Here is a 26,129-nt window from a genome sequence, read left to right as displayed (position 1 = left end):
AGGCCTTTTGACCACAGAACTCATCTTTTGCTACTGACTTGCACTGTTTTGGTAAGGAAGGTTCAATTTTTTTTATTCCAAACTATTGTGAAAGACTATAGGGTTTGAAAGGCCCTTAAAATAAACAGTGCTTTTCTAGTAATGGAAAGAATTGTGGAGAATGACTTGTCTATTTAGTAGCAGTCAGGTGAAGGCACGAAAATAGAATTTCATTTAATGAAGAGCATCTTAAATAGGAATGCATGAGATACCTTCTGTGGTGGGTGAAATGGAGAAAGAGACAGCACAGGGTGTCTTGGCAAAGAGCTTTGAATAATAAAATTCTTGAAATGTATTCTGCTACTTCCATTTTTGTCAACCAAGAGCTTGTTGGAACCTCTCTGTTTGGTGACATGGAGCCTGCATAGTTTAGTCACAGAACCAGTCCTTGCTGAATTTAACGGGTATTCATTCACTACATGGTCCAGGTTTCTTTATAAGTTGCCAAGGTTTTGCATTGTATCGTCTCAGAAAAGAACACCCAGAAGACGCTGGGCCGAGAACCCAGCTCGCTCAGTCCCTCTCCTCTGTGGAGAATTCTCCCTCACAGTCCTCCCCTAACTCTTCACATCCGAGCCCGGGAGGCATGTTTGGTTAATCTGCGTGATCTACAGTAATGATATAATAAGGCTTCACTTTATTTCTCTTGTAGCGATATTGTAATCAGGATGCCCTTGGCCTTTGAAGGCTTTTACTCTGAGATTTGCCCGGTGGCTTACTTCTGTTGGGCATCCATACCAGTTCTGCACTGCCCAGACATGAGACAGGCTGGTGTAGTCAGTGTTAACCTGTCATGTCCTGTTCCCCCCAGGAGGGATAAGTGCAGCTGTCAAATGGCATCCCTGATTCCTAGTACTATTATATTCTGTTCTGTGGTTATGAAGTATAAGCCAGTCAATGGACTCTATAGTCACGATGTTTGTTTTTAGCTTATCCTTTCATCAGCACAGAAATTTTCTTTTACAGACAGCTTATTCCAGTTGGGGTAGCACGCTACTTAGTTTGCCTGCCTGTCTGTCCTTTCAAACAGACAGTATTGATTTCTCTAAGAAATTCGTTACAAATTATTGCCACATAATACTAAAATTCATGAAAATTGAACAGCTATAATATGCATAGAGGTTTCGGTTTAGGGGTATGTTTGTTGGTTGATTGTTTTTTTTTACTCTATCTTTTCCACTTTTTCCCTTAACCTTTGGTGTCCATCAAGTTTCTTTTTGGGCTGTAGTGCTTTTCCTTTCCTTTCCTTTCCTTTCTTTAGAGTATTTACCCATTCAGGTAGTTGAAACTATCACCGCCTCACGTTGACCGAGTTGCCAATTTGTCACTGGGCAGTAAGTCCTTCAAGATGGTGCCCAGGGATTTACTCACCATTTTTGAGTACCTTAACAGTGGGTGGGTGGACGTGGTTCTCCTCTGGTGTGGCCATCTCCAAGCCCAGGCTTTAAAATGTATGGTTTGTTTCAGGGGTTTTGAGAAAAAGCTTTATTGTCTCTTTGAGAATAGGAACTGTGTGTATTTTGTTTAAAACATTGAGTGCTTCTTATCGACTGACTGTTGGAGAAATGAATGGCTAAAGTAAATGACATTTTTCCATTGACTTAACCCTTGATTTTGGTGTTACTTGTTTAACTCTGTAAGCTTGTTTGCTGAATGTTCTAAAATTAAATATCTTGTTCTTTTTCTTTTTCAGTCAAAGACGACTCAAATCATACAATAGGAGTGGAATTTGGTTCAAAGATAATAAATGTTGGTGGTAAATATGTAAAGTTACAGATATGGGATACAGCAGGCCAAGAACGATTCAGGTAGCTTTTTCTCTAACTTAATAAAAATATTTGAAAATCAGATTTGAAATGATCAGTTATATTCTCTTAATATATGTGAGGCCCCTCCTCCCCCACATAGATTTCAGAAAGTTTACCTCTGGAAGCTTTAAGACAAACTAAAAGTCAGTTTTTCTCCATGCAGCACCGATTTACTAAAGAATACATTAGAATCTCTTTGGAGTGAATACATCCTAATTTAGAGGCTAACTTCTTCTTGGGAACCAGCGAGCACTTCAGCAGGACGCGGCATGGTGTGTTCTACAGTGAACTTTTAGATTAAAATCAAGGCAAAGTCATAGCACAAATAAGTTTTCTCTGTATTTCACTTTCAAAGGAGAGTTTTCAAAAACTTCTTTAGGGGTTTTGTTTTGTTTTACATTAACTAGAGCATGTTCTGATGGTTGATGTACATTCAACAAAATATTCTCTCCTCCACACTTCTGTTACACTGCAGTCCTAGTTGATGTTCAGAATGACGACCCCAGAGCACTGCAGATAAGATTACGTGTTTAATATTCTGTAACTACTAAAGCAAGAAAGTAGATTAATATTTTAGTTGTGTTTTTTGAACAGATACACGAAGTCAAAACAGAACAGATATTCAGTTTCAGAGTTCATTTAAATAAAACTCACTCCCACTGCAAGCATTTCACTTAATTAAAGTCAGATATGTATTATATTTTAAATGTTCACTAATTGCTTAAAAAATATAACCATTTTTAATCACAATCATTCTTCAAGAAGCACTGGTTAATCACAGTGGATTCAATACTGACATTTATGTCTTCTTACCCCTAGAACCACACTGCAATGACTATAAAATAACTGAAATAGCGTTAACTCAAAAAGACTGAAAAAAGGAGAATGCATAATTATGATTGAGAGATTTCAAAAAAATATTAAAGATAGGGAGTGGATGGTGTAATGACTGACTTAAAGCAGAGGATGCTATGTCGTAAGTGCTTGTAATGGGGGAGGCCAGTGAGCAGGAAGCCATGTTTTCCTCTGAATCCCAGAAAAGGGCAGGATTTGGAAGGATCAGGCTCTACGGAAGGGAGGGGTTAAAGTGTTCATATCATGTGTGCAGACGCTTGCGCACACACACACACACACGATGAGGGGGTTCAGTGTCTGAGTTGAAACGGGCTCTAGACCCAGGGCCATAGGCCGGGCAGAGCGCAGGAGTGAGGCAAGGACTGCCCTCACTGTCTGCAAATCTAACCCACTTCCCCCACCTCCTCCCTGGTTGCTGGCAGCCAGGTGTGATGTCTCAGGCAGGAGAAATGCTTCTTCTCTATGGAAAAATGAGTAGCCCCAAAGGAAATGCCTGAAGAGTTTACCATTTTGGTTTCCCCCCATAAAAACCCCAATCTCTGTCCAGCCATCCCACAGTGAGCCTGCAGCCCACACGTAAAGTGCTGCTTTAGATTTTTTCATTCTTTGCTGTTGAATATAAATAACCAACCAAGGATCACCAGGCATTTGAAGAAAGTTTCTAAAATAAAAGCGAGCCCAAAATCAAGAAAATAGGAACTTTGAGGGAATAGGAAAAAAACACTAAAACTACTGTCTTTTCAGAAATAAGAGCAGAAATTATATTCAAGTAATGAGAACAAAATTATATTTGGAAAAGAGCAGTCAAAATAGCAAATAGAGTAGAGATCTTCCAGAAAGTTAAAAAAGAAACTTGAGTTGAAAGGGGAGAGACAACATGAAGAATCAATCCAGTCGGTCCAATGCCTGACTTTTAGGAGTTCCAGAAGAGAGAAGAGCAGAGGAAACAGAAAATTTTCCACTGAAGCAATGAGATTCCAGAATTATTGGCCCATATTATGCTTACGACAAATGAGTGGGGAAAAATCCAGACCAGGGCATGTCATGTGAAATTTCAGAACACCGGGAATGAAATGAAGATAACAAAAATATTCCAAGAGGAAAAAACAGTCACATATAAAGGATTAGAAATGGGAATTGCATTGGACCGTTCAACAGCAACATTTGGAGGCCTTCAAAACTCAGCCTGAAAAATTCTTTTTAACCTAAAATTCTAAAATTAGCCAAACTATCAATTAAATGTGAGTAAAATCAGAATACCTTCAGATATGCAAGTGTGCAGGGAAACAAAGGTTATCTTTCATGTGTTCATAGAAACTTCAGGAAGATATACTTCACCAGTACAAGGGAGTAAATGCAGAAAGAGGAAGATGAAGCCAACAGGGGCCCCAGCCGCAGGAACAAGGTAGTGTCATGAGGTGTTGTTATGCGATGATGCTGCCTGACTAGGAGAATGACAGGAAGGGGGGTTGTGAAGTAAGTGAGCTGAAGATTCTTATCAAAGCAGGGAAGCAAGAAGCTCTGGAATTAATAGTCCAGTGTTTTCATAAGCATTTTATAGAAATATGGACACAAATGCCAGAAGAATGGAGCTGTCAGATCCATGAAAGTAAGGATTGTTGTATTTTTTGTTTCTCCAGAGCCCAGAATCATGTCTAACATGTTGGTGGTCAACATGTGTTCTTTAGTGACTTCATGAATCCAAGGAGAAAGCTGATCCTGAAGGAGAGTCCTTGCCTGGGGCCAGGGTTCACATGGCCCAGTGAGGCAGGAGACAGTGGGGGTTCACGTCCAGCCTTTGAGCAGTGTTTTAGTTTAAAGCTATATACATGTATTACTTCGGGTTAAATTACTTTTGAAAAAAAATATAATACCTCAAAAAATGCTTAAATTTGTATATTTGAATAATTTATGTAAGAAGCCATATGTCAAAGTATGGTGGTGTAGAATGTAAAATAAATTAAGAAATAGATGTAATTTAGTTGATCTTGAAGAGAACTCTTAGGTACCTCTTTTTCTAGAAACTAGATGTCTGCTGCAGCTAAAATAGAAAAGAGTTGCCTCTTAATATACGTGGAAAGAGGCCTTCCCCCTGATACAGGAGGCTGCCTGGGGAGGAGCTGACAATCCGCTCCTTCTCCGGCGCCTGTCTGCCATTTCTTAAAGTGTGTGCCCCTCTATGGTCATGGTCAAAACGTGAAAAGGGGAAGCTTCAAGCTGCATACCTGCCTTTGGAGTTTTAAGAGCTAAAAAGTAAATTTAAAAAATAGCTGCCGTTTTCGAAGCATCAGAGTGATAATGATTGGTTTTGGCTTCTTTTTCAAGTTCCACGGTTTTGTTTTTTCCCCAGAGGTAGGCACTCTTTGTTTCTGTGGTGTCTGTTTTCTGACCAAATGAGTGGGGTTTTTCCACACCAGTTATCCAGGTTTCCAACACCAACTGTGTGCCCAACAATTCAATTCAATTCTCTCACTCTGGAGTTAGCGTCAGACCCCACAGGTTAAGGGTCTGATCCCACTAGCCTGCCCCTACTTAAGACACAAGTCACAAATGGGATATTTAGGCCACCCTCACTCTGTCCAGCAGAATACAAATTTGGGGGTTCCTATGACCCCTCTCCCAGGTTCGACAGTTCTCCAGAACAACTCACTGAACTCAGGAAAGCACTGTATTAACTGTTAACAATTTAATAGAAAGGTACAACCCAGCAACAGCCAAATGGAAGAGACACAGGACAAGGTGTCTGGGAATCGAGTCCTGTGCTCCCACACCCTCTCTGGCTGCACTACCCTCCCAGCACCTCCATGTGTTCATGAACTGGGGAGCTCTCTGAGCCCCATTGTTTATGGGTTCTTATGGGGATTTCAGTGTTTAGGCATGGTTGATTAGATCTTTGACCTTTGGTGATTGAGCTCAGTCTCCAGCCCCTAAGCATACTGGGCCTTGTAGACCTTGATGAAGGGTTCATTTGCTCTGGAGAATGGACAGAGGGACGTGAGTGGTGCCTGTGTGGCAGTGGGGACACTAGCCGTAGGACTGCAGGGGTCCAGGCAGAGGCCTGGTGGTGTGGATTAGAATGGTGCAGGTGAAGATGCAAAGACATGCACATATAGGTTATGTTCAGTTAGTGAGATAGGACCTGATGGTTCACATGTTGTGGTTCAAACATGGAGAGAGAGAAGAAGAGGAGTGGAGGATGAATGCAGGTTCCTGGCTGTACAAACAAGACACGTAGTGATGTGTCCCGTTGTCCCACCTGGCCCCAGCCAGGTGGACCTGGAGAGTGGGAACCAGAGTTCTGTCTTATAAATGTTAGTGTGACATGTTCATTAGGATTAGGCAGTCACATGGAGATGTTAGGGCAACAGTTGGATCTTACAGATGTAGTCTGTGCTGAGGATTAAATTTGAAAAGGGAAACCAGGACCCAGCCCTGGGGAACTGCAGTACAGACTGGGCAGAGTCAGAAGGATGCTCCAGAGATGGAAAAGCAGCAGCAGCTGGTGGGGGGGTGGGGGGGAGGGGGAGATGGGCCTGCAGAGGCAGAACGAGGAACGGGTTCTGGAGTAGCAAAACAAGGCAGAGGGACAGGACAGAGAATGCCACTGGATTCACATATGTGAAGCTCGCCTGACCTAACAGGCTGTTTCAGTGGTGCAGCAGAGGTGGATGCCACATTGGAGGACATGAAAAGGAGGGGTCTGGTAAAGATGGCTCTTGAGAAATAGGGATGCAGGAAAGAGCCAACAATGGGATAGTAGCTGACAGGGTTGTGCGGCGTGTGGTCTTGTTTTTTTTAGATGGAGGCACCAGAGCAAATTTTATTTTGCTAATGGGAAAAATCTGACAAAGAGGCAGAGATTGGTAATGCAGAGGAGACAGTATATTACTGAAGGAAAAAATCCTCATGAATAGGAGAAGGGATAAGGGATAGTACAGTCTCCTTGTCAGTGATGGGGAGGGCAGGAGGGGAGTCCAGGGCATGGAGGCTGGGGATTCGTGTTGGAAGATGAGGGTGCTCCCATCTGAGGAGTTTCCTTTTCCCCAGGAAGAAGGCGGGCAGCTGTGTAGGCGAGTGGGGAAGAGAGAACCCGCAGAGGAACCCGAGCCGGATGCTGAGCGCTTAGTGCCCCCTGGCATTTGTGATGGCTCCTGTCTGCCCCAAGGCACCTCCGCCCTCGTAGGAAGTTCTCAAAGTTGGCTGCAGTTCTGTTGGAGAGTGGTCCCAGCTTGACATCCATTGACTCCCCATTGTTCGTGTGACATGGTTTCAGACAGAGTAGCTCCTCATAAGTATATTCAGATCTCTGAATTGTTTCTTTTTAAAGCAACATCTGTTTCTGTGTTGTGGTTTACAAAGCAAAAATGGGTGCTTTTGCGTGGGAAGCTGGTGCTCAGTACTGAAGGGTGTTGGCTAGTTGAAAGTAAAAGCAGCGTATCTCTTCCAGGTCTGTGACAAGAAGCTATTACAGAGGTGCCGCAGGGGCTCTCCTCGTCTATGACATCACCAGGTAATGCAGACCCCAGGGAGGGCAGCTGGGCGATCTGCTCCCGATGCCGGTCCTGTGCAGGTGCATCTGGGGCAGTGTGTGCTGTGTGTCCGGCAGGCAGCCTGGCTGGGACTCAGGAAGCCCCTCAGCCCTTTCATTTGGGGTCTTAAACATTTTTGAAGCAGCCCCTACCACTACTTTACCACATAAAGAAATATGTTGTGGGGCCAGCCCAGTGGTGCAGCGGTTAAGTGCACACGTTCCGCTTCAGCAGCCCGAGGTTCACCGGTTCGGATCCTGGGTGCGGACATGGCACCACTTGGCACGCCATGCTGTGGTAGGCATCCCACGTATAAAATAGAGGAAAATGGGCATGGATGTTAGCTCAGGGCCAGGCTTCCTCAGCAAAAAGAGGAGGAGTGGCAGTAGTTAGCTCAGGGCTAATCTTCCTCAAAAAAAAAAAAATGTTGGTAAGGTTTTAGATACAGCATCCCCAGTGTTTCATTGTTTTTTAACACGATGCTTTGACACTTTCCTTAAGGTTCACCTAGTGAAGCTTTATGTGTGGTAAATTATTAGAAGGAATTGACATTGATCAAGGTTGAGGGCACAGGCTGTGGGCTTAGACGGCCTGGGGTCCAATCCCAGTTCTGGGTTATCAGCCATGTGACATCCTCAGGCAAGGTGCTCTCACTGTCTGGATTTTAGTTTCCTTGTCTGTTATATAAAGTAATGATGATTGTGTAATACTCGTGAGGTTATTGGGCAGTTAAATTGGTTAATATAAAGCTCTTGGCACATCATAAGGATCTGAGTGCACTGTCCTGTGTGAAGCTATCACCCACATATCACAGTTAAATTAAAAATTCAGTTCCTTGGTCTCACTTGCCCCATTTCAAGTTCTCAGCAGCCACATGCGGCTGGTGACTGCTGTATTAGACAGTGCAGATTGTAGCACATTCCTGTCCTCACAGAAATCCCATCAGACGGTGTTGATCTCAGTGTTTGCTAGCACCACCTTAGAATTGTGCCATCTAAACCGTATCATCTGGGGGCTCTTTCTGGGTAGGAACTTGTCCAGTGAGAGGGTGTCACCCTACTGCTGTGACGCACACCCAATCTGTGTTGGGAATGAGGTGCTCTGGCGAGGCAGCAGGCAGCTCCTGGCCCAGCCCAACTGCACTTCCCCAGGTGGTGAAAGGCTCGGCTTGCTCAAGTGTGAAGTCAGAAGGCTGTCAAAGTGTACCAGTAGAGGAAATTGTCCTTAGCTATATGAGGGCTGAAAACAGCAGGTCTGAGAGTTGGTCCTGGGGTCTGACAGACCTGGTCAAGTCCTGGCTCTGCCACTTGCTGCTGGGTGACTTTGGGCAACTTAATGAATCTCTCTGGGCCTCAGGTTTCTCATGGAAAAGGGAGATAATGACAGAGTCTGTGTGAGAGAGTCGTTATAAAGAATCACTGTGATAACTTCCTATAAAACAAAGTTCCAGCATATTGCCCGATTCTGTTCAATGGCAGCAGTTAGCTGTTAGCAGAGTGTGGCACATACTAAGAAAGAGCTCAGTGAGTATTTGTACAATGAAGGAAGGAACTTCTCTTTCCTTTTACACCCTGATTGGGCAAACAAAAAACAACAAAATGTCTGACTTGCTGTCTCATTTTCCTAGAAATAAAATGAAACAAGCCCTGTGGGTATGGTGTATACTTGGGGCTTTCAGATTTTCTGAGTTACCCTAAAGGTTGTTGGCATTACCCTGACATGTTTAAAAGCAGTGTGAGTAGTGTGAATGACTGGAAAGAGTTGCTAGTTTTATAAAATACATGTATTATTTTCACAATCTTATATTATGCAGCCGAGAAACCTACAATGCGCTTACTAATTGGTTAACAGATGCCAGAATGCTAGCGAGTCAGAACATTGTGATCATCCTCTGTGGGAACAAGAAGGACCTGGATGCAGATCGTGAAGTTACTTTCTTAGAAGCCTCCAGATTTGCTCAAGAAAATGGCAAGTGACCTTTTACCTATTATTGCTTTTCAAATGGCAGATTGAGGGTAATAACATTGCTGAAAGCAACTTTAAAACATCTACTGGAGTTTTAAGATTAAACTATATTTAGGAAATGTGGAACTTCCAATTGTTTTTACTATAAATTTAGACTTATTTAGCATATTTTCACTATTTGCATTCTGCCTACAAAAGTTACTATAATGATAAAGCAAATTAATTAATATTTGTAATGACTTTCCAGTTTAGGATCTTTGAATGTTATAGGTCTCTCTTTCATTTCACTATAAAGTGAAATTTATAACAATTTTTAAAGGCCCTAATCAGATGATGTCATTTTTTTAACGTAATTTGAAGCTAACTTGGTGAAATATTAGATCTAAACAGAAAGGGAATCTGTATAAGAAATACTGAACTTATTGGCTTTACTTTACTTACATTAAATTTAGTCATTTGGTTATAGATGCCTTTGAAAATTCTCTGAATTTCCATATAGAATACATGGAATGACACATAAAATTAATGGTTGCTTATAGATAACAGACTGATAAGAATTCAGATATTTTAAATAACTTTGATTTTTAGAACCAATCAAGAAGTAAAATATCCTAATAGCAATTTTCAGTTGGACTCTAGGACTACCAAATTATACTCTTACAAACGGGCTGATTTTCTGCTAAGAAAATAAACATGAGAGAAAAAGATAAGCCATTATATTTTTGTAAAGAAGCTATTTAGAAACAGAAAGGCTTAGAATGTTAAAGTTCAAAAAGAATTTAAGTGTCGTTTAAATGAGCCTGCTTTTTAAAGTAAGGGAACAGGCAGCTGGAGAGGCTGTGGTTTGCCTGCCGGCAGCGCGGAAGACAGGCCTCTTGCTGGGCTTGTCACTGCTCTGGTGGATAGCAAGAGTATTAACTCATCTGAGACCTCTTCAGCGTCAAAATAACAAACTGCAGTGTTGTCCCCCCCAAAAATTTAAACACCTGTGGGTTGTATTTGTGGTGACATGAAAATTATTTGGAGAAGGAAATGGCTGCTTGGTCTTGTAGCGACAGTGGGCCCTTTCAACCAGCCTGCTTCTTACCCAGCATTGGTGATTACTCAGTCTCTGCAACAGACTTAAGTGCTAGCACAAGGTACTAGTTACTTTTCAGAAAAGGTTAGAATTCTTCTAACATTTAAAAACTACATTGACATTTGTTGCTTTTATATTTGCATAAACACATGGTTTTAAGTAATAAATTACATTCCTCCTGCCATTCTAAGATAATAGAAAACAAGCTGTTAGTAATTAAATGATTATGATCATCTTGTAAACATGGCTTCATATTTTGTTTCATGTCAATTTTAGAGCTGATGTTTTTGGAAACAAGTGCACTAACAGGGGAGAATGTAGAAGAGGCCTTTGTACAATGTGCAAGAAAAATACTTAACAAAATTGAATCAGGTAAAAGGCTTTCCATTAATAGACTTTTCTTAGCATATTATTACTCTCTAGCTCAACAGTGTCACTTTTTAATATTTCCAGCAGTGACGTGGTCAAAGAGTATTCTCTCTACACCTGCCAACCTAAAATTGTACTCATGGGTTTAAAGGTCTTGTCCGTGTGGCTGAGGTGAGAGCCCAGTGACAGAATACTATGTAGTTGTCATTTATTAAAGTTGATTTTTATTTAAATATCAACCAAAATTCTATGTGGACATTCACCTTTGAATTGATTCATTCAGATATCTATTTGCCTATTCTTTGTGAGGTATTCGGATACAAAAATGAGTAGATCACAGCCCTTACCCTCAAGAAACGGTCTTTTGTGGGAGACAGTTAAAAGATAATTATAAAATCATGTGGTTAATACAGTAATTGACAGGTACGCAGGATCTTGGGGTCACACAGAAGAGGGGAACCTACAGAACCAGGGGAGTGGTGTCAGGGAGGGCTTCCAAGAGGAGGTGACCACTGAGCTCAGTCTTTCAAAATATGAGGACGGGTGAGCCGGCCAAGGGAATGAGGAAGCTAGTCCAGCAGAGGGGACAGCATGAGTTGAGACTGGCAGAAAATGATGGAAAGTTGAAGTTACTAGAACAGAAAGACTACAGTAGGGAATGGCAGGAGAGAAAGTTGAAGAGAGGCAGCAGCCAGGCCAGTGATGACCGTCAAGGGTCTGGAACATTATCTGGTGGGTTACTGAGTCACAACCCTGGCTGTACACTAGAGTCACCTGGGATGCATGAAAATTTGAATCCCAGGCCCCACGTCTGGAGATGGTGAATCAGTTGGGCTGTAGTATGGCCTAGGCATCAGCATTTTTAAAAGCTCTCTCATATGATTATTCTAATATTCATCCAGGATTGAGAACCACTGCTGTAACAGTGGGAAGCCATTCAAGGGTGGTTAGCAGTGAGAGATGTGGTCAGGTTGTGACTTGAGATATATAAGTAGATGGCCATATTGAGGACAGATTGAAGGAAGAACAGCGCTGGCGGCCAGGATACCAGTTAACATGTTTTTGAGTAATCTGGGTAAAAGGTGACTGATTAAAGCTTTAACAAGGATGTAGAAGTAGGGATGAAGAGATATAGAGGAATCTAAGAAATACTGTGGGAGTAGCACATGCTAAATATTAAGGCAGGGCAATTGATTTTGGGTGGGGAGTGAGGAAGGGAGTCAGGAAGGGAGGAGGAGCCAAAGATAACTAACTGGCTCCCTTGAGTAACTCAGTAAAGAGACAGTGTTAAGCCAGAGGATAAGCAGGTTCACTGAAATAAAGATCATTATGTTTTGGATCTGTTCCCTTTGCACTGCCACTGGCACAAACACATGGAGGTATCTAGTAAGGTTTGGGGAAAATCTGGGCTGGCAGTATACATTTGGGAGCCATCAATATATAGGAGTAGTTGAAACTCTGGAAGGAATGTGATCACCCAGAGAGCAGTGGATAGTGAGAAGAGCAGTGATCAAGAGCAAAACCCTGGAGACTAAAGGGCGAACAGAGAAGGAGGAGCCTCTGAAAGAGAGAAAGAAGGAGATGGTCAGAGATGGATGAAGAGATCCAGGGAAAGTGGATATCATGTCAGCCAAAATTCAGTTGAAGGATTGTTCATTATCAAATGCAATAGAGAAAAGTATCATAAGCTAAGAACTGAGTTAAAAAATATCCATTGGGATAGGCAATAGGAAGTCATTATTCATCTTTATCCAGAACAATTCTAGAATTATGAAGGTAGAAGACAGCAATTGAGAAACAAATAGGAGGTGAGAAAGCACAGAGTTTTGACTCTCCTCTTGAGGAAGAGGAAACTGGTACAGCAGGGCACAAAGGGTTAATTTAAAGTAAGAGGTTTTGGTGATAGAAGAACTTTTAGCATGTGTAAATGCTGAGAGAGAGGGAAAGGTGGAAGGTAAAGGAGAGAAGGATCGGAGAGGAGATGACAGAGAGAAAACAGAGTGCTGGGTGAAGTAGGACAGAAAGAGGGTCAGGGGCCCAGATGGAAGGGCTGAGTCTCAACAGGAAGAGTGACACTTCATCCCTTTGTATTGTTTTTGGGAGAAAAAGGAAAATAAAATCTTAAAAAAAAAACAAAACAGTGGCATACATACATAGTGTTCTGCACTTTGCTTTTTTCACTTAATATATTTTGGGGAACACAGAAACCATAAAAGCTTTTTTAAAGGAAGTCTTGCTTGGTCCTCAGGTGAGCTGGACCCAGAAAGAATGGGCTCAGGTATTCAGTATGGAGATGCTGCCTTGAGACAGTTGCGGTCGCCACGTCGCACGCAGGCCCCAAATGCTCAGGAGTGTGGTTGTTAGAAGCAGCACAGGAGCACACAGGTGGGTGCTCACATCACAGCATCATTTCTGTTGTCTTTTTGACCTTGTACTCTGTTCACTACCCAGAGTTCCATGCATACTTAACTGTAGAGGTTGGTATTGCTTTTTGCAGCTACATTATGAAAAGGAGAGGTGATTGCTTAATTAATAGTTAGATATTCTCAGCAACAGTAGAATACACATTCTTCTCAAGCTCACATAGAACATTCACTAACAGAGACCACATTCTGGGCTGTAAAACACACCTTAACAAATTTAAAAGAATAGAAATCATACAGTGTCTGCCCTCAGACCACAATGGAATTAAACTAGAAATCAATAACAGAAAGAAAACTGGAAAATCCAAGATTAAACAACACACTTCTAAGTAACACATGGGTCAAAGAAAAAATCTCAAGAGAAATTTAAAAATATTTTGAACTAAATGAAACCAAAACACAACTTAGCAAAATTTGGGGGATGCAGTGAAATCAGTTCTTAGAGGGAAATGTATAGCATTGAATACATACGTTAGAAAAGAAGAAAGATCTAAAATCGCTCATCTAAGTATCCACCATAGGAAACTAGAAAAAGAAGAGCAAATTAAATCCAAAGTAGGCAGAAGAAAAGAAATAATAAGAATTAGAACAGAAAGCAGTCAGTGAAATTAAAGCTGATTCTTTGAAGAGATCGATAAAATTGATAAGCCTCTAGCCAGGCCAACTAAGGAAAAAAGGGGACACAAATCACTAATATCAGAAATGAAAGAGTGGACATCACTGTAGATCCCACGGATATTAAAAGAATAATAAAGGAGCACTGTGAACAACTCTCTGCCCACAAATTTGATAACCTAGATGGAATAGATGCCAAAATTCACACAAGAAGAAATACACAATCTGAATAGGCCTATATCTATTAATGAAATCAAACCAATAATTAATAACCTTCCAAAACAGAAATCCCTAGGCCCATATGGTTTACTGGTGAATCCTACCAAACATTTAAGGAAGAAATTTTACCAGTTTTCTAGAATGTCTTTCACAGGAGAGAAGCAGATGGAATATTTCCTAATTCATTCTGTGAGGCCAGCATTACCCTAATTCCAAAACCAGATAGAAACATTATAAGAAAAGGAAACGACAGACCAATATCTCTTATGAATATAGATGCAAAAATCATCAACAAAATATTAGCAGATCAAATCCAACAATGTATATAAAGAATTATATACCACTTCCAAGTGGGCTTTATCCCATGTATGCAAGACTGGTTCAGCATTCAAAAGTCAATTAATGTAATCTGTCACATGAACAGGCTAAAGAAGAAAAATCACATGATCATATGAAGAGATGGAGAAGAATCATTTGACAAAATCCAACACCCATTCATGATGAAAACTCTCAGTAAACTAGAAACAGAGGGGAATTTTCTCAACTTGATAAAGAATATCTGCAAAAAGCCTGCTAAAATCATAAAATTAATGGTGAGAAACTTGTAGCTGTACCACTAATATCTGGTACAAAGCAAGGATGTCCCCTCTCAAAACTCCTTTTCGACGTCATATTGGAAGTTCTACCTAATGCAGTAAGACAAGAAAAGGAAATAAAAGATATACAGATTGGGAAGGAAGAAATAACTATCTTTGCAGATGACATGATTATCTATGTAGAACATCCAAAAGAATCCACAGACTTTTAAATACACTATTATATAATAAGGTTGCAAGATACAAGGTTAATATACAAAAATCAGTCACTTTTCTATATATCAGCAATGAACAGGTGCCATTTGAAATTAAAAACACAGTACTATTTACATTAGCATCCAAAGAAAGGAAATACTTAGATATAATGCTAAAAAAATATGTACAAAGTCTATATGAGGAAAACCAAGCTGATTCTAAGCTTATTTGGAGTGGCAAAAGACCATAGCCAATGCAATATTAAAGGAGAAGAACAAGTTGGAGGACTGTCACTACCCAACATCAAGACACAATAAAGCTACAGTAGTCAAGACAGTGTGGTATGTGAAAGAACAGACAAATAGACTGGAACAGAATAGAGAGCCCAGAAATACACTGTCATAAATATAGTCAACTAATCTTTGATAAAGGAGCAAAGGCAATAGAGTAGAGCAAAGATAGTCTGTTCAGCAAATGGTGTTGGAACAACTGGCCATCCAGATGCAAAAAAAGAGATGAATCTAGACACAGACCTTAACACCCTTCACAAAAATTAACTCAAAATGGATCATAGACCTAAAGTAAAACATAAAACTATAAAACTCCTGCAAGATACTATAGCAGAAAACCTAGAGACCTTGGGTATGATGATGACTTTAAATACAACACCAAAGGCATGATCCATGAAATAATTGATAGGCTAGACTGCATTACAATTAAAAACTTCAGCTCTGTGAAAGACAACATCAAGAGAATAAGACAAGCCACAGACTGGGAGAAAATATTTCCTAAAGACATTTCTAATAAAGGACTGTTATCCAAAATATACACAGAACTCTTAGAACTCAACAGTAAGAGAACACCCCAGTTTAAAAATGGGCCAAAGACCTTAACAGACACCTTACCAAAGAAGATACACAGATGGCAATGAGCATTTAAAGGCCGCTCCACATCATATGTCATCAGGGAAATGCAAATTAAAATAAGATCCCACTACAGCAAACCTACTAAAATGGCCAAAATCCGAAACTCTGACCACACCAAATGTGAGCAAGGATGTGGAGCAGTAGGAACTCTGATTCATTGCTGGTGGGGACGCAAAATGGTGCAGCCACTTTGGAAAACAGTTGGGCAGTTTCTTACAAAGCTAAACATATTCTTACTATGTCATCCAGCAGTCTCACTCCTTGGTATTGATAAGCCCAAAGGAGTTGAAAACTTATGTCCACACAAAAACCTGCACATGGATGTTTATAGCAACTTTATTTATAATTGCCAAAACTTGGAAAAAACCAAGATGTCCTTCAGCAGTTGGATAAATAAACTGTTGTACATCCAGACAATGGAGTATTATTCAGCATTAAAAAGAAAAAGCTATCAAGCCATAAAAAGACATGAAGGAACCTTCAATGCATATTACTAAATGAAAGAAGGCAATCTGAAAAGGCTACATATTGTATGATTCCAAAAAATGACATTCTGGAATGGAGACAGTAAAAAGATCAGTGAGTCGAGGATGGGAGGGATGAATAGATGGAGCAAAGAGGATTTTTAGGGTAGTGAAAAGACTCTGTATAATACCATACTATTGGATAACATGACATTATATATTTGTCCAAACCCATACAATGTACAACACCAAGAGGGAACTGTAACGTAAACAATGGACTTTGGGTGATTATAAGATGTCATTGTAGGTTCATCAATTGTAACAAAAGTACCACTCTGGTGGGGGATGTTGATAATGGGGGCAGTAGCTGTGCATGTGTGAGGCCAGAGGGTATATGGGAAATCTGTGTACTTTCCTCTCAATTGTGCTGTGAACCTGAAACTGCACGAAAAAATAGTCTTTATAAGAAGAAAATCCTAAAGCAACCACTAAAATAACATGACAAAGAGGTTGGGCTGATAAGCCAACATGGGAATTAAAATGGAATAAACACATAATCAATCTAAAAATCCAAAAGGCGGCAGAAAAAGGGGGAGTAAAGATCAGACAGGACAAATAGAAAACATAGCAAAATGGTAGATTAAACCTAACTTAACCTATTAAAAAAAAAGTTAGATTTCTGCGTGAAAGAATTGAAACTCTATAGGAAATCTTTGTGTTCTTTCTCAGAAAGAAAGGAAGGGATTGAGAGAAAGCTGATGGGAGAGATTGAGATAGAGATCCTTCTGCCTTTATGTCAATGAGGAAACTTTCTTGGGTTAATTGAAGTCTAAACGAATGTGCCTGTTGCTAAAACAGAAGGCTCATTTATAAAATTTGCAAGTGGGGATTTTAATTTTTTAAAGCTTCCTCTTTCTCATTTACCATAATAGACTTTTTATGTGTAGTCAGCATTATCTAATAGCAGTAGGTTAGTTTAAATAAAAGTTGGGAGTATTCACTAATTCCCTTTGAGACTTTAAGTCATATTTGTTTGTATATTTATAGTTATGTATATTTCTAAATTGTTCTTAATATTTTTTAGGTGTTCATACAGTGGTATTTGGGACACAATTGTTGGAGCTTGAAGAAGAAGTTTTTTTACCACCGTCTTTTTCTACTTTAAACAGAAGTAGATCTTTGTGCAAAAAAAATTATTTGGGATGTTACACAAACTAGTAGATGTGGCACAGCAAACCATATATTAAATCTAAGTCAGTGGACACCACCATTAGATGTATCCATGTATGTGAAAGTTTTCTCTCCGTATTTCCCCTTTCATCTTCAGATAAATCCTGACCATGGACTGTACATGCGCTAGCCCAGTACATCTCCACAGCATGGTATCTGATGTATGATATGGTAGAATGTGGTACTAAATGCAGTCTAATATTTTATTTTTTTTAATCATATGAACTAAAATCTGTCAATTGTGAGGTGTGCTTTGATCATCATGTCAGTTATATTGCAGAGTGGATTATATTTATGACCTGATATTCAACTACTCTGGCATTGACGGCCAGTGCAGTGCTTATTTAATTCTCTTTACCACAGTCCACAAGGTGTTTACTGATCCACACTTGAAATACTAGATTAGTAGTTACTCACATACCAAAATAAAATCACAAATGGAGTTTTCCATGAACTTGAACACTGTCCACCTCTCTCTTGATTTAAAGCATCTTCATCCAGGTCAGTTCAGGAAGTCTAGCCTGAGTACCTGCTCTGTTTTAGGCGCCATGATCAGCACTAAGGATTCCGGTACTTTTAACCGAATGTACTAGGCAGCGGATTCTACTCTCAGCTCTTGGTGAATTTGACGGACCGTGTAACCTAGGGCTGCTCATCTGTTCCCAATTTGCTGACCTATCTATCTCCCTGCTAAAAAACACATTGTTTGCTACTGTGCTTTTTCTGGGATTCAGTGTTAGAGCATCACTGCCTCTTTTTTAAGTCTCTTTTTGTTTTGTGTTCGTTTTAAGGAAACCCACTAAATCAAGTTACTATTAAAGGGATACCACTCATGAAGAAATTTCTGTATAGCTTTTGCTGAATACTTAATGCCTTACTAAAGTTAAGTTGACATGTTTTTAATTCACATAAGGTATGTTGAAGTATAATATATATTGTATTACAAAGACTTGTTCTAATATTTTAAAATGTCAAAGCAAAAAATATATAGAACTTTTCTTTAAAGTTGAAATGCAGTATTATTTAAGGCTGAATGGTTAAAAAGCATTCTTCACCTTCTATGTGTTCTTCCACTGTGACTTTTTAGCTGCAGACTGGTGAATTTTATTACCTTTTAGTTAGAAGTTGCCTATACTGCTTTTGTTGTTTTATTTTAATCAACAGAGCACAGCAGCACTACACACTCTGGGAAATGACTTGGATAAAAATATCAGAATGTATCTGTTTTAGATATTTTAACTTTGCTTTTTTTATGCCTTCAATATTTTATTTTGAAAGTCAGAATATGAAGCAAATTCTCAGACTGAGCTACTTCTTGGACCTCGCTGGAAGAATTTTTCATTCAGTGTCTCATGTATGATAATTTTGTAGGCTGCTCATTTTCCAACAGCTTTTTGCATGGGATAGAAGCATGTCCATTCTAACACATCGGTTTATTCAAAAGCAAGAATTTTTTAAATAAGATAAATGTTAAGTTGGTTTATAAATGAGCCTGTGAATTAAACCAGAGGTACTGCATATCATTCCACATCCTTCGACCAATAAAAGTTGCTGGAGAATCAAGCCATGGTGGTTCTTAAAGGCTTTTAGGGAAAATGAAGAGGGGAGATAATTAGGTGATGATCAGTGTTTTCCAACACCACCACCCAATTCTCTGATTCTCCAGATGCAACTGGGTGTCCTACAATTCATTTCTAACACTGTCCACCTGGAAATAGCATCAGATCCCACAGGTTAAGGGCTTAGTCTGCCCCTTTTTCCCCCAACCCACACATACACACTTCAGATGCCAATTGCAAGTCCAGGTTGTTACCTGGCTTCTGACCAACCTGCTGTAATTCAGACGTTCCCACGACTCCCTCCTTGGGTTCAATTAATTTGCTAGAGCCGCTCATAGAACTAAGAACAACAATTTAGTTACTAGATTACTGGCTAATTACCAAGGATGTCAAAGGATACAGTGATCAGCCAGATGAAAAGGTACGCATGGCCAGGTCTGGAAGGGCCCCGAGTGCCAGAGCTACTGTCCCTTGGAGTTTGGGGTGTACTAACTCCCAGCACAAAGATGTGTTCTTGTTCACCAGTCCAGAAGCTCATCAAATATCTACATTCAGAGTTTTTATAGAGCTTAATCTCCAGCTCCCCTCCCCCATCCTGAGGTGCTCCAGGGGCCCCACCCTAAGTCATCTCATTAGCATAAACTCCTGTGTGCTCAAAAGGGGCTCCTTATGATCCTTATGAGTACCAAAAGACACTCTATCAGTCAGGAAATTTCCAGGCTTTTAGGAGCTCTGAGCCAGGAAGGGACGAAGACTAAATGTGTCTTTTACTAAACCATGGTCAGCCTAGTAACAAATGTTATGTATACATTTCCCACAGCTTCAGTTTTTAGAACACTTAATTTACATTTCTAGAAAAGTATTTTTTCAGTCTTCTCAGAAAAAGATTCTGAACTCCATTCAGACTTGAGATTGTAACTTATTCTTTCACAGTCCAGCATTTAAGTGAAAATGAGAACATCAGAATTTGGGAATCTGCAGTGGTTTCCTTGAAAACATATTACTTATGACTTACGTAAGAGTTTTTGAAATCTTTAAGAACATTAATTCCTAACAGATCAGCAATATTCAGAGTGAAGAATCTGATGCTAAAATTAGAAACTTAAATGATTTGTAATTACATAGTATGACATAGTAGATGGTTCTTCATTTTCTGTCAGTTTTGTCCTTTTTTTTCTTTTTGGAGGGGAGAATTAGAGGGATTTAAAAACACCTGTAAATTTTTAATAATTTTTTGTGCCATTTATAAAGTGAGTCTCTTCACTGGTCAGTCACTTGTCTTGTCCGTACAATCTGGGTTTGTTTCAGCTGTTGCTCAGTTACTTTCTGATTTTATTAACTTCTTTAAGGAGTTGTTTTGAGAATTTTAGAGGAATTTATCTGAGAACACTTGACTTACCAGTTTCAGGAAGACGAGTGACTAAGTTGTCAGCCATCACCCTCTAAGGTTAGAAAATACTGCTTACTGCTAGAAAATAATTTAATCAGGGGATCTTTGTTTTTTCTTTTAAAATACATTTATGTTCTTTTCAATTTTTTATTATGGCGGTTTGCAAACATACACAAGTATGGAAAAAATAGCATAATGAACCACTATATCAGCAAGATTCAACAGTTGTCTACATTTTGCCAGTCCTGTTCTGTCTACCTTCACTCCACTTTCTTTATGCTGGAGTATTTGGAAACATCCAAGACATTATCATTTTCCCCAAAATTGTTTACTATACGTCTCTGACAAGAATCTGTAGTTTTTAATTTTATATAGTCACTGTCCCTCTGGTAAATTCTTAAAAGATACTGTTACAAAGCCAAGAATGGTTATGTTTTTTCTTACCTTGCAATTATATAAAGTAGGTTTTCTGGCATTTATTGAAAAAGCAAAATGTGTGTCTTCTATACAGTATTATTCAGAGGTGATTTCCCATCATGTGGCTAGTTGTACCAGTAGTTCTGTCCCCTGGCCCAGGGAACAGTTGTACCTTCAGCAGGGACACCAGGACAGCTGCCTGCTACCCACAGCCAGCACCACTTCAGTGTGGTTGGTGCCCTTGCTGTGCGGGTGGTTACATGTTTTCACTGTCACCCCTGCCAGTATAACCACGTGGGGCACACTTAGTTTAAATCATTTTAACCTGTCCATATCCCATGACGAAAAATGTATTTAACTCTGACACATGCGTCTCTGGGACTTAGGCTAACCAAGTACGAGGTGGGTTGAGCCACATCATGATCTTGCAGTCACCTCAGCCTGCTTGTTCCTGCTGGAGGACAGTGTCCTTGAACTTCTGCTGGGACTGAATGAAAAACAAGCCTGTGCTCTGACAGCTCCTTTCTCTAACTTCTTGATGTAACCTGTCAGTTTCATTTTGAGGAAGACTAGAGTTAAGAAAACAAACTTGCTAAATTTCTGAATATTTTACATTCCCAAATATCATGGAAATAATTATGTTCACTAAATATTTAAGGACCAACTATATATGAAAGCAAATGCTAATTTCTGTATGTTTGGTAGGGAGCCCTCAAATCATTTTCCATTGAATAGGAAATTTGGTAATATGATTAATTCTAGGCAAATCTACCACATCATTCTCTTTTCCAGAAAACTCATCATGTTGGTTTCCGTGGTCATACATGTAGGCCGCACGCCCTAGTACTGCACCCATTTCCTGGGGTAAATGGTGTTTTATAGGCCACTCGTGCTGTTCTCTGAATGTCCCTTGCTTTCTCATCGCCCTTGTGCTTTTGCTGTTTCCATCACCTGTGGTGCACCCTGCTGGCTCTCCGGTTCTGTCAGGCTGCAGCCCTGTTGTCCTGTAGGGTACAACATGGAACGTCTCTGCTGGGAGCCTTCTCGAACCCCCTCCCACCCCTGGATATATGCAGACACACTCTGCTCCTGTCATTTGCTGTCCTAAGCTTTCTTTTGGTATTGATCACATTGATCAATACATTGTCCTTCTTTGTCTTCTCTGTTGGGCTAAGACCTCCCTAGGACAGGGCAGTCTTCTGTGTGCCTGGTACATAGGAAGGACTCCAGTGCTTGTGGAAAGGACAGATCAGAGTCTATTGTGTCCCCAAGTCTTTCTAAAATACCTGGATATCCAGCCTGTCCACTGTAAGATTCCTTTTTGCAAAATCTCCAAAAGGTGTTCATGTGATCCTGCTAAATTCCTTCCTTTCTAGGAGGGAGTTTCTCAACTCCTAGGGCCCTTTTTCAGATAATGTCACCAAGATGGCAAAGTAGGAGACCCCAGCCTTCATCCCCCCACAAAGATCAACAGTTAGACAGCTATCAACAAACAAAAACAGCTCTGGGAGGGCTTGGGAGTCCACCTAAGAAACTTCAGCAGCAGAGTGGAACAAAAGTAATCACAACAAAAGGGAAGGGAAACAGCTTCATTTTGCTGCATCCTCCCATTCTCCAGGCCAGCGCCACTCAGCACCAAGAGGAAACGTCCCAGCCAGGAAGAGCTCCCCTCACCAGGAAAGGGGAGAGCAGGGCAGCGGCCAGCTTCCACCACCTTTTCAGTGCACCACACGAGGGACCTGCTTCGGTTTCACCCCATCCAGAGACCAGCAAAGCTGAGACATACAGAGACAGCTAGGAACAAGGAAGAAGAGCAGGGGCTCCCAGTATCAGCCACAGAGTGGGAGTGACCACGGTTCCCGTTGATCTGCTCAGCAGAGGACCACAGCAGCTTTGAGCACTGAAGAAATCAGTGACCAGCACAGCTGCTGTGGACTCCCTGCAGATTTCAACCAGTTTTTGCCCCACAGGTATTCCCATTCTCAGGTGCCAGCCATCTGAGTCCCTCCTCATTCCTCCCTGACCCTGGCAGAGCCCAGGATCTGCACTTGCAGCCTGCCTAGTCCTCTGCAGCTACACAAGCGCATGCCAGCCTAGACAACCCCCAGAGCTGACCCCCATTGCCTCGTGCGCACTTGTGGCTAGCCCCTCAAGCTATGCACGTGGAGGCTGCCAGCCTGACTCTCATTTCCAGCCAGTCCCACAGCCGTGGAAGTGCACACTAACAGCCAAGGCCCCCAAACCTGCTTGTGGGCCCAGATTAGGTCCCGTCTCCAATCACTGGCCTGTGCCACTGGGCTGACTTGCAGCCTGCCCCGCCACCTGTGCACCTGCATGTCCCCAGCCCTGTCCCCATCACTAGCTTCCACTTTCATGCATGCACTTGTAGGGAGACTGCAGCCATGGGAGAGCACACCAACAGCAAGGGCCCCACAGCTGCTCTGGGCCTGCAGTTGGCCTAGGCCCTTGTTGCTGGCCCTGGCCCCCACTACTAGGCATGTGTCTGTGACCAGCCCCTGCCACTACACAGGCACTTGCAGCTGGTCTCCACAGACAAGTATGTGCATACCATCAGCTTTGGCCACCACTGCTGCCTGCTGTGGTCTCTAGCCACTGGACCTGGAGGTGCCATTGAGGACCCCAATAGCCCTTGCAGCCACTGTGGACTGATGAAACACCATGCTCCTCCCAGACCTGGAGCCGCCACATACCCCTGCACTTGGCACCCTGCATTATTAGTCCTGGGGTCACAGCATGCCCCACCCACAGGTGAAGGTTTTTCCTTACCAAAGTCAGTCCATGAAGTCTGGAAGTGGGGACTGCTGCTTCAAATGCGCAGACACAAGGCAACAGGGATCATGAAGAAGCAGGGAAACATGACATCACCAAAGGAACACAGTAAACTTCCAGTAACTCCAAAGAAACGGAGATACAGGAATTGCCCGATAAAAAATTCAAAATAATTGTTCTAAAGATGCTCAGAGAGCTAAAGAGAACACAAGCAATTTAACAAAATCAGGAAAACAATACAAGAAGAAAAGAAGAAGCTCAACAGAGAAAATATAAAAAAGAACTAAGATTTTGAAGCTGAAAAAATACAATGACTGAACTGAAGAATTTGATAGCCTCAGTAGCAGAGTGGATTGAGCAGAAGAAAGAATCAAAACAGATCATTTGAAATTATCCAGTCAGAAAAACAAAAAGAAAAAAGAATGGAAAGGAATGATGAAAGCCTATGGAATGTGAGATACTATTAAGAGACAATCTATGAATCAACGGAGTCCCAGAAAGAGAAGAGAGGAAAAAGCTTATTGAAAAGAAATAATGGCTGAGAACTTTCCAAACCTGGGAAGACATCTGGACATCCAAGTTCATGAAACTAATAGGTCACTCCAAAATTTTAATCCAAAACTATCTTCTCCAAGACACATTATAATTACACTGTCTAAAGTCCTATCTCCTAGAGCAGCCTGCTCCCTTTCTGAATGTTGACTTCAGTACATAGTTACCCAGTTGTCTTATTTTACATGCTAGGGGTAAGAGCTTTAAGGTTTAGGCTGCAGGTTTCATTGTTTGGATTAGTATTTTTTGGAAGTTCTCCCTGTGTACTCTTAGTCGGTACCTCAGTACAGCCTGTGGGCAAGCAGGCGTCCAGACTGCTGTGTTCTGCATCTTCACTGCTCTGTCCCTGTAAGAACAGAGCTTTAGGTTTAAGGGCTGTGAGAAGGGATTGAGGATGTAATTGTTGGTAAACCTTTGCTCTGTGGGCTAGGCATGCTCAGCTGTCTAAGTATCGTATCATGTATGATGGGTCATAAATGCTTGGGGGTGAAATGTGTCAGGTCTCTCAATTCTGTTACTTAGACCCACTCTGCTACAGTTGACAAATCCCCATGTTGAAGCAGAAGCCAGAGCTGTAGTTAGATCTTGAAAACTTAGTACCTGCCACCCTTTCAAAGGAGCAGTAGAGGAATAGCAAACAATAGTTTTCCTACTGTAATTTTAAGATTAAATGATTTCATCTGAAACGTTTACATTTTGTTTTCTATTTGGGTGGTTTTATGTGTTTTTACCTGATCTTTCCACCTTCAGCCCTATCTGAGCCTTGAGAACTAGACGTGGGCATGGAGAAACCCAGTTGCCAAGTGCTCCTTCGTTGTTCACTGTGTCTCTGATCAAAGTACAGGATTTCATGCCCACTTTTATTTTCTTCTTTAAAAAAAATTTTATTGGAGAAATTACTAAAAAGTTTTTAATTTAATAAGCTCTACATTTTTAATACTGTCAATTGAAATGTCTATAATCATAAGACCTTGAAGGGGCATAGCATTTTTTACAACTTAAAAGTATTCTCACATTTCACATCTGATTTAGCCTTCAAAACCACCCTTTTCAGTGGTACAGAGCAGATATTAGGCCCATCTCACCACTGGGGGCTGAATTGCACCGCCTGAGGCTGGTCCCCCTACGAGGTGAGCAGCAGGCCCTGCACAGTTGGGCAAGGCACTGGGATTTCTGTTGACCGGAATCTTTTTTCTCTCAAAATTTCTTATGAAAATTTTAAACCCACATGTTTACTGGAATTTTAAAAACTATAAACAGTTCTCACTTTAACTGGTAATAGTATTTTCCATTTTTAAAATACCTTTAGTGCTGAACTGTTAGCAGTAGGGAATAAAAGTTGATTTCATCACCATGAAACCATGTTTTGAGTTTTAACTAAAAAAACTTGCAAATTTGATAACTTACTTTTTTGTCCCTGCCTTCAGTAAATTGAAAATGTAAATTTAAAGCACATCACTGGAAATGCATGCTAACTGATCTTCAGAATGCTTGTCACAATCTCCTTGTCCTTCGCGGTTAACGCTGTCCGGTACTGAAGTTGCGCGTGAGTTCAGTGTTTCTCTGTAAAGGTACGAACGTGCCTGTGAGGCCTGTGCTGATGACTGTTGCCCTCCCCTCGGTGGGGAGGTTGTTCTCCACCTTACACACTGGAGTTTGCATCCCTCGCTGGCAACATTTAATGTGTTTATTGTGGCCACATTCCTCTGCTGTATGCCAATAAACTGTTGACTCAGGCTAGCCCTTACCTGCACTGTTTCTCATCTCTATTTGTTTAACTTAGTCCGTGAGCAAGAGTAGAAGAAAAATTTCATTACTTACTCAGGATTTTTTTTACTTACCTGTAACTATCAGATTATTCTACTCTGGCCATCCTCTTTTCCTCTATTTCCAGGAGTAATTTTGGCTTTAAACGCTAGCCTGTTGCTTCAGACTTTTAATGGAAGTAGTTACATTTTGGGACCCATTAGTGGCCTCAACTTTAGGCCAAGTTTGGTGCCTGTTCATAGGGTTCTTCTCTTACCCAGTTGTCAGGTCTGTTCTGTCATTGGGTGACACTGCACAGCAGAGTACTCCACTGGGTGTAAAGTAAAAGTCTAGTTCAGTGGGC

At 41.0% G+C, this 26,129-nt stretch overlaps 1 protein-coding gene across 6 annotated transcripts in view; it reads left to right on the top strand.

Annotated features, from left to right (window-relative positions):
• RAB4A (RAB4A, member RAS oncogene family) overlaps positions 1-25,766 on the top strand; it is a 50,421-nt gene extending 24,655 nt beyond the window's left edge. Inside the window, exons 3-9 of one of the 6 annotated variants that reach the window (XM_070228383.1) lie at positions 1,733-1,847; positions 4,017-4,107; positions 7,150-7,212; positions 9,045-9,199; positions 10,551-10,646; positions 12,892-13,028; positions 22,296-23,747. In XM_070228383.1, the coding sequence (XP_070084484.1) occupies positions 4,073-4,107; positions 7,150-7,212; positions 9,045-9,199; positions 10,551-10,646; positions 12,892-13,007 (465 nt within the window). In that variant the 5' untranslated portion in view covers positions 1,733-1,847; positions 4,017-4,072 and the 3' untranslated portion in view covers positions 13,008-13,028; positions 22,296-23,747. Of the gene's footprint in view, positions 1-1,732; positions 1,848-4,016; positions 4,108-7,149; positions 7,213-9,044; positions 9,200-10,550; positions 10,647-12,891; positions 13,029-17,165; positions 18,875-22,295 lie in introns of those variants that run through there. The other 5 variants (XM_070228382.1, XM_070228385.1, XM_023646351.2 and 2 more) reach the window with 5 other exon arrangements.
• Positions 25,767-26,129: the final 363 nt, after the last annotated feature.

Source organism: Equus caballus, chromosome 1 (assembly GCF_041296265.1).
Source record: "Equus caballus isolate H_3958 breed thoroughbred chromosome 1, TB-T2T, whole genome shotgun sequence".
Taxonomy (NCBI): domain Eukaryota; kingdom Metazoa; phylum Chordata; class Mammalia; order Perissodactyla; family Equidae; genus Equus; species Equus caballus.
The sequence above is the reverse complement of the archived record's forward strand: the minus strand, read 5'-3'. Positions and strand labels throughout refer to the sequence as shown.